Here is a 15547-nt window from a genome sequence, read left to right as displayed (position 1 = left end):
CCAGTGGCCTGGGAAGGGCAAGCTGAGGCCTTGGCTCCTGGGGTGACCACACACTGTGTGCCGTCAAATGACAGCTGTGGAGGCCAGGGGTCCGAAACGAAGGCTGGGCCATGCTGGTTCCTTCTGGAGGGTCATGGAACACTGCCTGTGCATCCGCTAGCTTCCAGTCATGCTGCAGCCCTTGGCATCCTTGGCTTGTGGTCACTGCAGCCTCTGCCCCGTCTCGTGTGCCCTCTGCCCTCATCTTCTCTTACTGGACACCTGTTGTTGCACTGGGCTGCCCTGACCCAGGGGGCGCAGGTCCATCTCGACCTTGACTTTATCTAAAAGGCTCATGATGGACTTGGAAAAAAATAAATAAATAAAAGGCTCATGATGGACTTGTGAGCACAACTTCACCAGTCACCAGGTTGTCCCATCATCTCTTTACTGTCCCTGAAGTATGACCTCTGTGGGCCACCGAGAGCAGAGTGGGAGCAGAGGTGGGCGGCTGGGGCCCAGGAGCCAAGTGCCATCTGTCCCGGGCCGGCTGTGTAGCCCATGTGTGACCCGTTTAGTGAGGAGTTGCCTGCACTGGACAGTGGGCTCCTGAGCCGGGTCTTGCGTGTCGTCTTCCCCATGACGTCCGCGCAGAGCAGGGCCTGGGCAGGTCAGACGGGAGGCCCTGCATCTCCTTCCTGCTCCTCATCCCCCAGGACCCCAGGTGGCCAGAGCTTCCACGTTGGGTTGGCAGAGCCCTGGGGGTGCCCCGCAGTGGGACTCTGGATGCCTCAGCCCTGCAAGATCGCCAGCCGTGAGGTGGTCTCCATTCAACACTGATCCCAGGAGCCCCCTCCCTGACTCTGCCTGCCGCGGTTTATGTTGTGCGAGGTCCAGAAACATCTCTGCAGTCAAGCCTGTGGAGGGGGTCAGCCGAAGGGGCGTCCCCAACACCCACCCCCGTCCTGGGCCAGCTGCTCTAGGACAGGCCTGTCCGAGGTGTGCCACCGTCCTCAGCCCAGGCCAGTGTCTAGCACAGCTGGAATCAACTAGCAATCGACCAGTGCCTGCAGAGCCAAGCTGTGACGCAGACGGTCACCGCGGGTGCCAGGGAGGGTCCCCTCCGTCCAGTGACAGTGTGTACACGTGCTCTAGATGCTGGAGGGAGAGCTCTGATCACAAAGTCCCGGGATCTGGAGCAAGAACAGGCAGAGGGCCGCCGTGCTGACGCTGAGAAGAAAAGCAGGGTCTCAGGAGAGTGGGTGTCTGTCAGGGGGAGCAGGTGCACACTTGTATTTTATTCAAGGAGGGAAGGCTGATGGGCGCAAGCAGTGTCAGAGCAGGTAAAGCAGCCCTGCATGACCCCGGGGGGGAGGGGAATGTGCGTTTGAGGAGCAGCAAGGAGGCCCCGTGGCCACAGCAAAGTGGACGAGGCAGGAGGGGAGAGAAGGAGCCCGCTGAGGCCACCACCTGCTCCTGGGACCCGTGGCTCCTCCCCAGGAAGCAGAGGTGAGCCCCCAGCTCTGTGTTAACCAGACCCGCCAGGTGAGAGGGGAAGGGTCTTCTCGGCACCTGTATGTGTCTCTTGGCCTCCGTTTCTCTGCGCGATGAGAGATGACAGGAGGCTGCTCTAGGCTCTGTCGGCCTGGGTCCCCCTCTTCCCCATACTTTGTGGGCTGGGCCTAGATATTCACAGACGGACCTTTAGAAATAAACAGTCATGTTTAGGACTAATTTCTATTTATGGCGGGTGATGCTGGTTTGCCATTTATAGCAGTGGCAGAAACTGCTTTTATTTTTTTTTAAACTTTTTATTTTGTATGGGGTATAGCCGATTAACAATGTGGTGATAGTTCGAGGTGCACAGCAAAGGGACTCAGCCATACATACACATGTCAAACTCCCCTCCCATCCAGGCTGCCACGTAACATTGAGCAGAGTTCCCTGTGGTTATCCATTTTGAATACAGCAGTGTGTACATATCCATCCCAAACTCCATAACTATCACTTCCCCACCACTCCTTCCCCAAGTTCATTCTCTAAGTCTGTGAGTCTGAGAAACTGCTTTTAAATGTGTTTACTGTAGTATAAGAATGTGTTTGCTGTCAGGGACAACCCGCAGACACACCTGGAGGGGGGCACGGTGTTAGTCTGCACTGTGGGGGTAACCGGCATGTCCAGAGGGGGAGCCCCCACCACAACCACCCCAAGGCTACGACAATTGGGCCCCGAGTCTGCCCTCAGGCCAGCGGTGCCCTGGAGGGTCAGGGACAGAAGTGCTAGAGAAACATCACTTTATCACAGGATACTGAATCCAGCCCCCTGTGCTCTGTAGCAGGGTCTTATTGTTCATCTAGTTTATATGTAGTCCTTTGTATCTGCTAATCCCAACTCCCACTCCATCCTTCCCTCACCCCCTCCTTCCCCTTTGGTAACCATAGGTCTGTTCTCTGTGAGTCTTTCATAAATGAAGTTCATTTGTATCATACTTTAGATTCCACAATATAAGTGCTATCATATGTTTGTCTCTGACTTCATTTAGTATGATAATCTCTAGTTCCTCCCACATTGCTGAAAATGACATTATTTCATTCTTTTTATGGCTGAGTAATATTCCACTGTTATGTATATACCACATCTTTATTCATCTGTTGATGGACACAATGCCTTGGCTATTGTAAGTAATGCAGCTGTTAGCATTGTGGTTATATGTGTCTTTTCAAATTAAGAGTTTTCTCTGGATATACACCTAGGAGTGGGATTGCTAGAAAATATGGTAAGTCTATTCTTAGCTTTTTAAGGAACCGCCATACTGTTCTCCATGGTGGCTGCACCAATTTACACTCGCATTAACAGTGAAAGAGGGTTCCCTTTTTCCACATCCTGTCCAGCATTTATTGCTTATAGATATTTTTGATGATGGCCATTCTGACCAGTGTGAGGTGATAATTCATTGTGGTTTTGATTTGCATTTCTCTATTAGTAAGGGCTTCCCTGGTGATTCAGTTGGTAAAAAAAAATCCACCAGCAATACAGGAGATCCAGGTTTGATCCCTTGGAGGAGGAAATGGCAACCCACTCCAGTATTCTTGTCTGGAGAATTCCATGGACAGAGGAGCCTGGTGGGCTACAGGGGTTGCAAACAGTCAGATGTGACTAAGCAACTTAGCACGCACAATTATTAGTGAGGTTGAACATCTTTCCATATGCCTGTTGGCCATCTGTATATCTTCTTTGGAGACACGTATACTTGGGTCTTCTGCCCATTTTTTTATTGGGTTATTTGGGTTTTTTGTTATTTATTTGTATGAGCTGTTTGTATATTTCAGAAATTAAGCCCTTATCGATTACATCATTTGCAAATATTTTCTCCCAATCTGTAGGTTGTCTTCTCACTTTGTTTAAAGTTTCCTTTGGTGTGCAAAACTTGTGTTTATTTTTGCTTCTATTGCCTTAGGAGACTGACCTAAAAAAAAAAAACAACACTGCTATGTTTTATGTCAGAGAATGTTTTGCCTATGTTCTCTTCTAAGAGTTTTATGGTGTTGTGTCATATTTTTTTGTGTATTGTGTGAGCGAGTGTTCTAACTTCATTTACATGTGGCTGTCCAGCTTTCCCAACACTACTTGCTAGAGAGACTCAAACATCTGAAAGGGACCAAATAGCAAATGTTTTAGGCTTTGCTCATCACAGCCACTTAGCTCAGCTGTTGTGCAAAATCAGCCACAGACAATGTGTAAATGAATGAACCTGGCTGTGTGCCAATAAAACTTTATTTACAAAAAACAGGCAGTGGCAGACAGATTTGGCCCATAGGCCAGAGTTTACTGATCCTCAAAGGCTCCTCAGTGACTCACAACTACCCACGAAGGTCTAGACACCTTACCAGGCACTGCTCTCTCGGGGTGCTGCACTGATGGCTCCTGCCCAGGTCTGGCTGCAGGAGGGTTGGGGAGCCCCTTCAGTGCCCAGAAATCCGCTGCCCCCATTCAGCTTTATTTGCCTCCTAAACCCCACACCTGTATCCGAACACTAACCGCTCCTTCCAGGCAGCATGCAGACACAGTCTGCTGGTGTGCAGATAACAGGGTCGGGGGGGTTCAACTTCCCTTCTCCTGTTTGAATTTCTGACACTGAAGATGCTAAAGAAATTAGATCCCTGAAGACACACATCTGGGGTCGCCTCTCTTTGCACACTTCCACCCTGATTTTACAGACCTCAGTGTCTTACAGTCCAAGCCCCCTTTCCCTTCCTTCTACTTTGATCCACACGTGTGAAAGCCAGGTGCTGGGATAAAGGCAAAGACCTTGCCACCCACTGTGAGTGAAGAAAATGTTCTTCTGCCAAGTCACCTGCCAAGCACCCAGCGCCCAATACCCTGGGCAGGAAGGGGACCCAGCAGCAGCTGAGTCCATCCAGGGAATATGTTTCTTTGATGAAAGTATAAACAGCTAAACCCAAACGGCTGCTCTGTTCTTCCCCCTTGTCCCTTCTAGAAAGTCCAGCAGTACATGGTCATCATTCAGGCCACAGACATGGAAGGGAACCTGAACTACGGCCTCTCCAACACAGCCACCGCCATCATCACAGTGACGGACGTGAACGACAACCCACCGGAGTTCACTGCCAGTACGGTGAGTGGGTGTCCCTTCTTGAATCTGGAGGACTTGGCCAGTGGTGTTCAGGCTCTAGGGAGAGGCTGAAGTGTCGGCCACTTTGGGGTATGCTCAGCGGGACAGGCTGCGGGCTGCAGGGGGACATGCCAGGTCCCTCTGGCAGGACCCTCCACAGCCCACCATCAGCAGGAGGGCAGTGGGGGCCACAGTGTGTCCTGCCCCTTCAGGCACGGCAGGCAGGCTGTGACCAGGCCACAAGCCAGGCTGCCCACCGACCTGAGTGCCCACAGGAACGGCCTAGTGGCACAGCCGTGGGATCACAGAGCCACCAGGAGTCATGGGCTCCCAACGCCTCTGGGTTCCCAAGGATCTGTCCTTTGGTCCACTTGCCTGGGGTGGAGGTGCTGACAGGACAGAGACCTACATACACCCACCCTGCAGCTGCCTGGCCGGAAATGTGGTGGGTGGTGGGAGCGTGGTCAGTGAGGGCTCCCGGGGCACCGAGTAGATGAGAAAGTAACTGCAACAAATGAAGACCTGGGGCACCAACCAGGCTGCAGAGCCCGTCTCCCCCAGCACCAGCCTGGGCCTCTGGTCAACCTGTGGTCCCCACCAACCCCTTGAGGCTCAGGACCCAGCTATGGGAGAGGAGGTTGAGGCTCAGAGAGGCTAAGTCACTTACCCAGAGCCACAGAGTCCACAAGGGGAGCAGCTGGGAGTGGGCCCCAGAAGCTGAGCTCTCAGGGGAAGGAGAGGAGACCCTTCCCAGGAGGTGGGTCAGCTTGCTGTGGAGGCATCTCACAGGCCAGAGCCCCTCGCAATGAGCCCACATCAGCATCCCCTCATCCTGCTTCCCCACAGCCCCCACACCCTTCAATCCCAATCTCGCAGCCCTCCGTCCTGCATCCCAGGGTCCCAGGCTCTAGGTCCCGTTGGACCAAGGCGGGAAGAGGGCAGTCCCAGCTGTGAGGGCACAGTGCCACCTGGTGGGCAGATGGCAGATCGCCCTGTGGGGTCAGGGTGGGATAGCTTCCGTTTTGTGGGCTCTCCAGGGCCAGGGGGCAACGTCCAGGGAGTCTGGACATGAGTGAGACATCCCCCCAGCCTGCAGGAACCCCAAGCCCATAACCAAGGCAGCCCCCACCCTTCTGGGGTTTTTCTGTTCTCAGCATGGATCCTTGGAAACTTTCAGGAACAAATTTTCATTATGTCTCCCAACTTAATCATTCTCTTTTAACTTGAATTTTGGTTAGGTCATTCACACACATAGCACAACAACTTAAAGTTACAAAATGACTTACTTTGAGGAAGAGGCCCTGGTGTTTTAATTCTGTCCTTGCGTCATTTCTAGTTTTTTGTTTATGATGTGTCCTGAAGACATTTCCGCATCCAGATTCCAAATGGCCTTGGAATTTTTTCAACATGTGTTTAGAAATAATTTCAAGTTCACAGAAAGGTTGCAAGAATAGGAATGGGGAATAGAGGAGAAGGCAGGATGGTAGAGTAGAAGGCCTTGAGCCCATCTCCTACCACAAAACTCAAAATCACAACTGCTGAACAGTCATCAATAAAAAAAGACTGGGACTTGCCAAAAGAGATTTTCTACATCCAGGGATATAAAGAAGAAACCACAACATGATGGGAGGAGAGCACTCTCACAATGTAAACAAATCCCATCTCAGGAAAGGTCAGTTAAACTAAAAATTGGTTCTTTGAGACTATTACAGGCAACCATATGGCAATAAATTAGACAACCTAGAAAAAAACTGAACCATGAAGAAATAGAAAATATGACCAGACCAATAACGAGTACTGAAGTTGAGTCTGTGATTTAAAACTCCCAACAAACAAGAGTCCAAGACCAGATGGCTTCACAGGTGAATTCCATCAAATATTTAGAAAAGAGTTAACACATATCTTTTTGAAACTATTCTGAAAAATTGCAGAGGAAGGAACAACTCATTCTATGAAGCTACCATCACCTTGATACCAAAATCAGGCAGATGCTTCAAAAGAGGAAAATTACAGGCCAATATCACTGATGAACATAGATGCAAAAATCCTCAACAAAACACTAGCAAACAGAATCCAACAACACATTAAAAGTATCAATCAATTTAAAAAAAGACTGGGACCTCCCACCATAAGCAAGGAGAATTCATCCCAGGGATACAAGTATTTGTCAACATCTGCAAATCAATCAGTATGATCCACCACATTAACAAATTGAAGAATAAAAACCATAGGATCATCTAAATAGATGCAGAAAAAAACTTTTGATAAAATTCAACACTCATTTATGATAAAAAAACTGTCCAGAAAGTGGGCATAGAGGGCACCTACCTCAACATAATAAAGGCCATGTATGACAAACCCACAGTTAACATCATACTCAGCTATGAGAACGTAAAAGCATTTCTTCTAAGGTAAGAACAAGACAAGAATGTCCACTCTTGCTGCTTTTATTTGGCATAGTTTTGGGACTCCTAACCAAGGCAATCATAGAAGAAAAAGAAGTAAAACTGTCACTGTTGGCAGATTACATGATCCTATACATGAAAATCCTAAAGATGCTACCAGAGCTCATCAATGAATTTGGTAAAGTTGTAGTATACAAAATTAATGTATAGAAATCTGTTGCATTTCTACAAATTTACAATGAAAGATCAGAAGGGAAATTAAGAGAACAATCCCACTTAACATCACAACAAAAAGAATAAAATACATAGGAATAAACCTACCTACAGAGACAAAAAACCTGTACTCAGAAAATATGAGACACTGATGAAAGGAATTAAAGACAACACAAACAGATGGAGAAATACACTAAGTGGATTGGAAGAATCAATATTGTCAAAATGACTCTACTACCCAAGACAACCTACAGATCCAATGCAATCTTGATCAAATTACCAATGGCATTCTTCACAGAACTGGAACAAAAAATTTCACAATTTGTATGGAAACACAAAAGACCCCAAACAGCCAAAGAAATAATGAGAGAGAAAAACGGAGCTGGAGGAATCAGGCTCCCTCACTTCACACTATACTAAAAGCTACAGTCATCAAGACACTATGATACTGGCACAAAAATAAAAATATAGACCAATGGAACAAGATAGAAAGTTTAGAAATAAACCCACACACACCTATGGTCACCTAATCTATGACAAAGGAGGCAAGAATATATAATGGAGAAAAGACAGTCTCTTCAGTAAGTGGTGCTGGGAAAACTGGACAGCTATGTGTAAAAGAATGAAATTATAACATTCTCTAATATCATACAAAAACTCAAAATGGATTAAAGACTTAAATATAAGACCAGATACTATAAACTTCTAGAGGAAAATATAGGGAGGATGCTCTTTGACATAAATCACAGCAATATATCTTTAGATCCATCTTCCAGAGTACTGAAAATAAAAACAAATAGGGACTTCCCTGGTGGTCCAGTGACTAGGACTCCTCTCTCCCAATGCAGGGGGCCAGGTTCAATCCCTGGTTAGGGAACTAGATCCCACATGCCTCAACTAAGACCCAGAGCAGCCAAATAAATAAATATTTAAAATAAATTTTAAAAAAACAAGTAGGACCTAATAAAACTTTAGAGTTTTTACACAGCAGAGCAAACCGTAAATGAAAGGACAACCTACGGAATGGGAGGAAATACTTGCAAATGAAGCAACTGACGAGGACTTAATCTCCAAAATACTCAAACAGCTCATGCGGCTCAGTATAAAAAAACCACCCAATCAAAAAATGGGCAGAAAACCTAAGTAGACATTTTTCCAGATAAGATATAGAAATAGCCAAAAGGCACATGAAAAGATGGTCAACAATGCTAATTGGTAGCGAAATGGAAATCAAAACTGCAAAGAGATACCACCTCCCACCAGTAAGAATGGCCATCATTTAAAAGTCTGCAAACAACAAATGCTGCAGAGGCTGTAGTGAAAAGGGAGCCCTCCTACACTGTTGGTGGGAATGCAGACTGGTGCAGCCACTATGGAGAACAGTATGGTGGTTCCTTAAAAAACTGAATACAGATCTAGATAGTATCCAGCAGTCCCACTCCTGGGCATATATAATCCAGAGAAAACCATAATTTGAGAAGATGCACACATCCCAGTGTTCACTGCAGCACTATTTACAACAGACAGGACATGGGAGTAATTTAAGTGTCCACTGAGACAGGAATAGATAAAGGTGTGGGACATAATGGAATATTACTCAGCCATAAAAAAGAATGAAATAATACCATGTACAGCAACAGGGACAGATAATGATCACAGTAAATAAAGTCAGACAGAGAAAGACAAATACAGTATGATATCACTTATATGTCAAATCTAAAAAAAAACAATACAATGAATTTATTTACAAAACAGAAAAGAGATTCAGGGACTTAGAAAACAAGCTTATGGTTATCAAAAGGCAAAGTGGGGAGAGGAGTAAACTAGGAGTTTGGGATTAACATATATACACTACTATTATAAAATAGATAACCCACGAGGACCTACTGTATAGCACAGGGAACTCAGTATTTTTAACCTATATGACGAAAGAATCTGAAAAAGAATATACATATCTATACATATAACTGAATCACTTTGCTGCGCACCTAAAACTAATAGACACTGTAAATCAACTAGACTTCAGTTAAAAAGAACAGCCACTCACGTGACCCCATCAGAACCATCCCCCATACCTGCCGCTCCCTGTAGACGTGCCCACAGAATTCCTCTGAACAGCTGGACGATCAGCCATACGTTGTGAAGCCTCATGTTCAAACACCTCTTCCTAACAGGAGGGTTTTCTCTCAGGAAAATGGCTGAGACCCTTTCCCCACCAGAGACACCTGAGGCCCAGAGAGTTATTTCTGGGCTGCCTGAGGTCTCCTGCTCCCCCGGCCACCTGCTCACCACACCCCTGTCCTCCGATACCCTCCCAGCTCCCGTGTCCTCTGCACCTGCCAGCCCTCCCCCACCCCGGCTTCTGCAGCTCCTGAGGGGGCCTCGAGGCGGCCCCTACACCCAACCTCCTGCAGGGCGGGTCCACGGGGGACCACTTCTGTCCACTGTCTCGAGCCCTGGTCTGGCTTTGACAGCCTGGCGTCCTGTGGCTCTTGGTGCTTCTAATCTTAACCTCATCTGCCCTTCTGCACACCAGCCACACTGCAAACACGCTGAGCCCCCAGAAATGCTGGATCCTGGGTGACCCACAAGGAGGCAAAGGGGAGGGGGAGAGGAGGAGGAGGACACCGTCCTGACTCCTTATGTGCACCAGGGCATCTGCACAGGGGCAGGGGGATGACCAGCAAGATACTCCCAGGTCCACACCCACCTCTGAAGAGTGGGAAGCCCAGGAATTACACTGAGACCCTGGCCAGGGTGTGCATATGACCAAGGAGGCACCCTGGAGCATGTTCCTGGGGCCCCGTGGCAAGCAGGACCCCAGGACATGGTCTGCTGGGTTCAGTGGGGGCTGGCCACACCCCGACACACAGCTGGGCTATTTTTATCGAGTTTAATCAAGAACAATCAGCAGAAGCTGAAGAGATGGGAGGGTGGATTTGCATGATCCGATTCCTATTCTTAAACGTTAGTTAAAAGTCATTTTCCCTTTGCCTGCTCTGGGCCTGCACTACGCTTGCTGCCCCTGCATGGCTTTCCTGCTGTCAGAAGGCCACTGACCTCAGCACTCCCTGGGGGGCAGGGCTGAGCCCCCAGAACACAGCCCCATAGCAGGCCCCAGTCCTCGACCAAAGCCCCAAGACCCAGCCCCCTCACCACCCACACACAAGCCCACAGGAGGGTCTCCTGGAGTCAGGAAACCCCTTCTGCCCCCAGAGTCCCTGTTGTGTGACCTTGGGCTGATGGCCAGACCTCTCTGAACACAGGAATGTCTTCCCCTCTTTACACCTGAGTGTTACCCAGCTCAGGGTGAATCCGGGAGCATCCACTGAACTACAGGGAAGTTTGTCCTCTGCCCTAAAAATGCCACTGGGTGGTACCTGCCTTCCATCACAAGGGGCCTGACTTGGCAGTTGAGTAGACAGGGTTCCAGCTCTGCCTTCAGCAAGGGAGAGGTCAGGATGGAGGCACCAGAACATTCATTCCAAGTCCAGTTTCCTCATCTGTTAAAAAAAAAAAAAGAGGATGGCAAAGGAGGTGGTCAGAGAAATTCTTATATGTTGATACAATCAAATACAACAGAACCACTTGAAACAAACATGAAGTGATGTATATATTCTAATATGGAAAATCCTCCAAATAGATTAATCACTGAAAAGCCAGTGGACAGGACAGGTGAAGAGCACAACAATCCTTTTCTTGTAAATAAACTATATTATGTAAATATCAAAAGAGGAGGCCGGGAGTCCTGCAGGTACGTAGTTGTAGACTGTGGTAGGTTCGTTTTCACTGTGTATTTGACTAGATGACCCCATCCAAGACAAATGAATAAAATTAGGTTAAATATTTTTTAAAAGGGGGACTTCCCTGGTGGTCCAGTGGCTAAGATTCCCTACTCCCAGTGCAGGGGGCCTGTGTTCAATCCCTGGTCAGGGAACTAGACCCCACATGCCACAACTTTAAAGATCCCACGTGCCACAAAAGGTCCCACGTGCCACAGCTAAGACCTGGCAGAGCCAAGAAACACGTATCTTTAAAATGGAGGGTGAGCTTCTGGCGGTTCCCATCCCAGGCTTCCCTGAAGATGGAAGAGAGGACAAGCCCCAGTACCCCGCTTTCTGGAAAGGGGGTGACCAAGCCCGCCTGTGAACCACAAAGCCAGCGAGGAGCTTCAAGGTGTCTTATGGCTGAGGGTCAGGTCCTCCCCTGAGCCAGTGTCACGGGGGCACGTCCCCGCGTTACTCACGAGCTCCTACCACATCACCGCAAGGAGGGGCGAGGCTGCAGCCTCCCACCCGGTCCTGGGCCCTGGGCTCCTCCCAGGGGTGGAGGAGGATGGATGTCAGCCCCCAGGTCTCACCCCGTTATTATGAGCCACGGCTCCCACCTGTAGGCTCCCGATTCCAAACTCGGCAGCCAACAGAAATCGCTGCAGTTTCACTGGACAGGAAACTAAACTTCAAAGATTAAAATCACCGGGACATTGTGCCGCCCCCACCTCCGACCCCTTGCACCAGCCACCCCGAGCTCCATCCCTCTCGGCCCGTATCCCTGAGCTGGAACTTCCCTCCCTGTGGAGTCCCCAGGGCCTCACGTGTAGAAAAATGAAGAGAGAAGAGAGGAGCCCAGAAGTGCAGGGTGGATAGGAGAGAAGAGGAGGAGACTGGAAACCCCAACTGCAAATAACAAAGAAACTGAAAAAATATACATTAAAATTATTGGGATGTCACTTCCCAACAGAAGCCAACTCAGCCCCTCAGGCCCCAAGGCTGGTGGGGCTCGACCACATCCTGGCTGGACAAGGGCTGCCAGGACAGATCCCCAGGCAGGGGCCAGGTAGGGGCACCCCCTCGCAGTTCACACCCTCAGCCATACCAGGTCCTGGGCCCTGGGAGAAGGTGGCAGGAGGGGGCAGGTCCTCAGACCTGAGCCGAGATGGGACCAGTCATGGCTTGAATAGGGGGCACAGAGCAACATCTCGGGGGCTTGGCATCCCCCAGCGGGTGGGGGGCAGGCGCTGTCACCTCCATCTGCTCGGCGCAGCTGAGGGGTCGCTGGGCTTCCCTGTTCCCTGCCAACTGTTCTGCTACCGTGACCCTCCCTTGGGAGGAGTTAGGATTGAACAGGAAATCCACCTGCCCCTGGGGTGGGTAGGTGTGAGTTCTGGATTACAGCAAGGCAAGAAATCCCATTCCAACACTCCTTAAATCCCTCCTTTCCCAAATATCTGCCTTAGTATCCCATGGGGCATGGGGGAGGCTTTCCCTGTGCCTGAAAACCTCAGAAATTAAATTAAAAACTCATGATGGCTAGGGGAAGGCTGACAAGAAAATCCTAAATCAGACTTACCAGCTTAAGGCCCTTCTTTGAGAACCTTTATTAAACCTGCATGAAATTAAAATACCCTTTTCCAATAAACTTCACCCGGAAGTCGGTAACCATGGTTAGGGCTGCGCTGCTGTGAACACAAGGAAGCCCTGGCTATTTGTCCAGGTTTGTGCCCGGCTTTTGTGGCCCAAAAGCACACTGCGCAGTCATAGGTCAGTCACGTGACTTGCAGGTCCAGTGTTAAAGTAAGGATGCAGGGCCCTCGTTCACAAGGAAGAATTTCCAGACTGATGCAGAGCATAAACCCAGATCAGGGCTCTTCTGAGCTGGGCCATGTCTGCACAGCAGTGATTCTCACTGGTGGGAGGCGCTCAGCTTTCTCTCAGCACCAGCACCAACAGCCACGCACACTCACACACACTTTGCCTGCCCATAACCACTGCTGCCCTGTGAACCACACTCACTGACGGGGATGGCTCAAAGCCCTCACCAAGCTGCGATAGGAAAAAATGGGCCAAGGCTCCGTGTCTGGTCACCTGCCCAGCCACAGCTGCTGAAACAGGCCCCAGAGCCCATCAGGGACCCAGAGGCGATTCGGTTCAGGAAGCCCTTTGCAGCTGCTGCCCACTCCTGTTCATTTCCTGTCCCACAAGCACATTTTACTCTCTCGTAAGCCCCAGGTACTAGCATTGGTCCCCCGCTGCATGGAGCAGGGCAGCGTGAAGGGGACTTAGGGGAGCAACCTGGTGTTCGGGTGTCACAGGTGGGGCTCGGTATGCAGACAAGCCTGGGCCTCTCTGGACGCCCTTGGGTTGGCACAGACGTGGGATGGGCCGACCCCTGGGGATCACTGTGTGGAAGCAGCTGGAGGCAGAGGGCAGACCCCAGGGTGGCCAGGGATCTCTCTGATCTCACCAGGCTTCCATGTGGGTTCCTCACACTGTCTTTTCTGACACCCTACAGTACGCAGGGGAAGTTCCAGAAAACCGGGTGGAGATGGTGGTGGCAAACCTCACAGTGATGGACCGAGATCAGCCGCACTCCCCGAACTGGAACGCCGTCTACCGCATCATCAGTGGGGACCCCTCGGGCCACTTCAGCGTCCGCACGGACCCCACCACCAACGAGGGCATGGTCACCGTGGTTAAGGTGGGTGCTCCCTCACTTCCCGCCCCAAGACAGACGTAACAGAAACGACGTCCAGGTTCAGTGCCTGCACTCCCAAAAGGCAGGGTCAAAGGCAGTCTCACAAGGACCAGTCACATGACCCCCAGGACGCTGCCAGTGTGACCTGCCATCCCCCGCCCCACCAAGAGAGAACTCTCCCATCTTCTCCCCACACCCGGCCCAAAGCTCCCGAAGCTCGAAAGCCGAGAATCAGCCTCTCCTGCTTCCCCTCAGGAGATGACAAGCCCTGTCGGGGGCAGTGAGCAAGCTGTGACCCAGGTGCCCAGAGGAGGGTCAGGAGGAGAGAACACCAGGGAGCAGGCCAGCTCAGGGGCCGCAGTCCCTCCAGCCCCTCCTCCCCCTGCAGCTCCCAGAGCAAGGCTTCCCCTGGAGCCTCCTGACCGTGGGGACAGTGCGGTTCCCAGGTTCCCCACAGGCTCTAATGCCCCCGGCCCAAGAGCCTGCACCCCGCACTGGGCTACTCCCTCTCGGCGGGGCATAGACCACTGGGCTTTGAGCAGAGGTCGTGGCCATGTCGGGGGGAGGTGGCCAAACAGAGACCAGGTGAGTGTGTCAGACTCCGACTGAAGGGTGGGAGCAAATCACCTATTGATTTCCCCATTACAACTGATCATTTTCCCCATTACAATTCATCATATTCCCTGTTACAATTGATCATATTCCCCATGACAAATACACTTTCCTTTCCCTCCTGTGGACCTTACTGGCCATGACCGTCCTCTGGAAGGTGTCCTCGCTCACATGGTGACACAGTTTTAACACAAACGCAGCATTATCCCACGTCCTCCAGGGACACGACCTGATACACACGGGAGAAAGATCACTTCCTCCAGTGACTTGTTCACAGACGAAACCACTGTAATTCTATGAAACAGTGTATTCAAGCGAAGTGGCCCCCATTTTACTCTCAGGGGGACCCTGGGGGAGGGGCTGGAGATCTGGCAGCCACACAGGTCTTGGCGGGGCAGGGGGGCCTCAGCCATGAAGGGGTAAGTGCCATGGAGGGATGGGGTGCCTCACTGGGGGCTCTGGGGGGCTCTGTGAAACACCCCTTTTATCGGCAGATGAGACCACGCCTGCAGAGGATAAGAGTCCCCCCTCAGGGTCATCGGGGGTGGTGAGGGGACAGTGGGGAGGAGATGAGGGTGTCGGCCCCAGAACCCCGATCTCTGCTGCCGCCTTCAGGCCCTCCCGTGGGCAGGCACCCTCAGCCCCCTTTCCATGCCCACCCAGTTAGATTACTTCTTAAACTCCTTCCTGTACTCCATAGCTTATTTAGTAACAGAGGCTGAAAAGGCATGAGTTTGATGTACCAGGCATTATGACTAAACGCTTACAGAGACTGCAGTGGGAGTCCAGACAGGGCGGGGGCACCTCAGCTGGGCAAGCAGGGGGCCCGCCTCCAGCACCCACAGGTCTCACAGGACCACTGGCCCCACGAGGCCATCAAGTCCCCTTTAGCAGAGATGTGTCACAGTACTTATCACAGATGTTTCCAAGGGCACCTAGCCACGAGAGACAGGAGTGCCGCGCCTGGCACTGCAATTCCCTGCTTGCTAGCGTTGCTCTATCCATGCTTCCAGACCTCAGGATGCCCTCCTCTGCTCTCCTAACCATGTCCCGCTACAGCCCCTGGCACAGCCAACCACACCTCTGCAGTCTCCAGGATGTGTCCACACCTAACTTCTCTCCATTTTCCTAAGGCCATCTCTTTGCTGTGCCGTTTTTCAAGTCTGGATCCCAAAAGGGTCCCAACACTGTTCGGTTGCACCATCTCTTGAATTTCTCCACACTGAGACCA

General features: G+C 50.6%; 1 protein-coding gene across 2 annotated transcripts in view; it reads left to right on the top strand.

Annotated features, from left to right (window-relative positions):
* Nucleotides 1–15547, top strand: part of CDH4 (cadherin 4) — a 473737-nt gene that overhangs the window by 451258 nt on the left and 6932 nt on the right. For both annotated transcript variants that reach the window (XM_061125799.1, XM_061125800.1), the window contains 2 exons: nucleotides 4478–4615; nucleotides 13522–13707. In XM_061125799.1, coding sequence (XP_060981782.1) covers nucleotides 4478–4615; nucleotides 13522–13707 — 324 coding nt within the window. The remainder of the gene's footprint in view (nucleotides 1–4477; nucleotides 4616–13521; nucleotides 13708–15547) is intronic.

Source organism: Dama dama, chromosome 23 (genome assembly GCF_033118175.1).
Source record: "Dama dama isolate Ldn47 chromosome 23, ASM3311817v1, whole genome shotgun sequence".
In the NCBI taxonomy this organism is placed as follows: Eukaryota; Metazoa; Chordata; class Mammalia; order Artiodactyla; family Cervidae; genus Dama; species Dama dama.
This window is presented reverse-complemented; position numbering and strand designations above follow the sequence as displayed.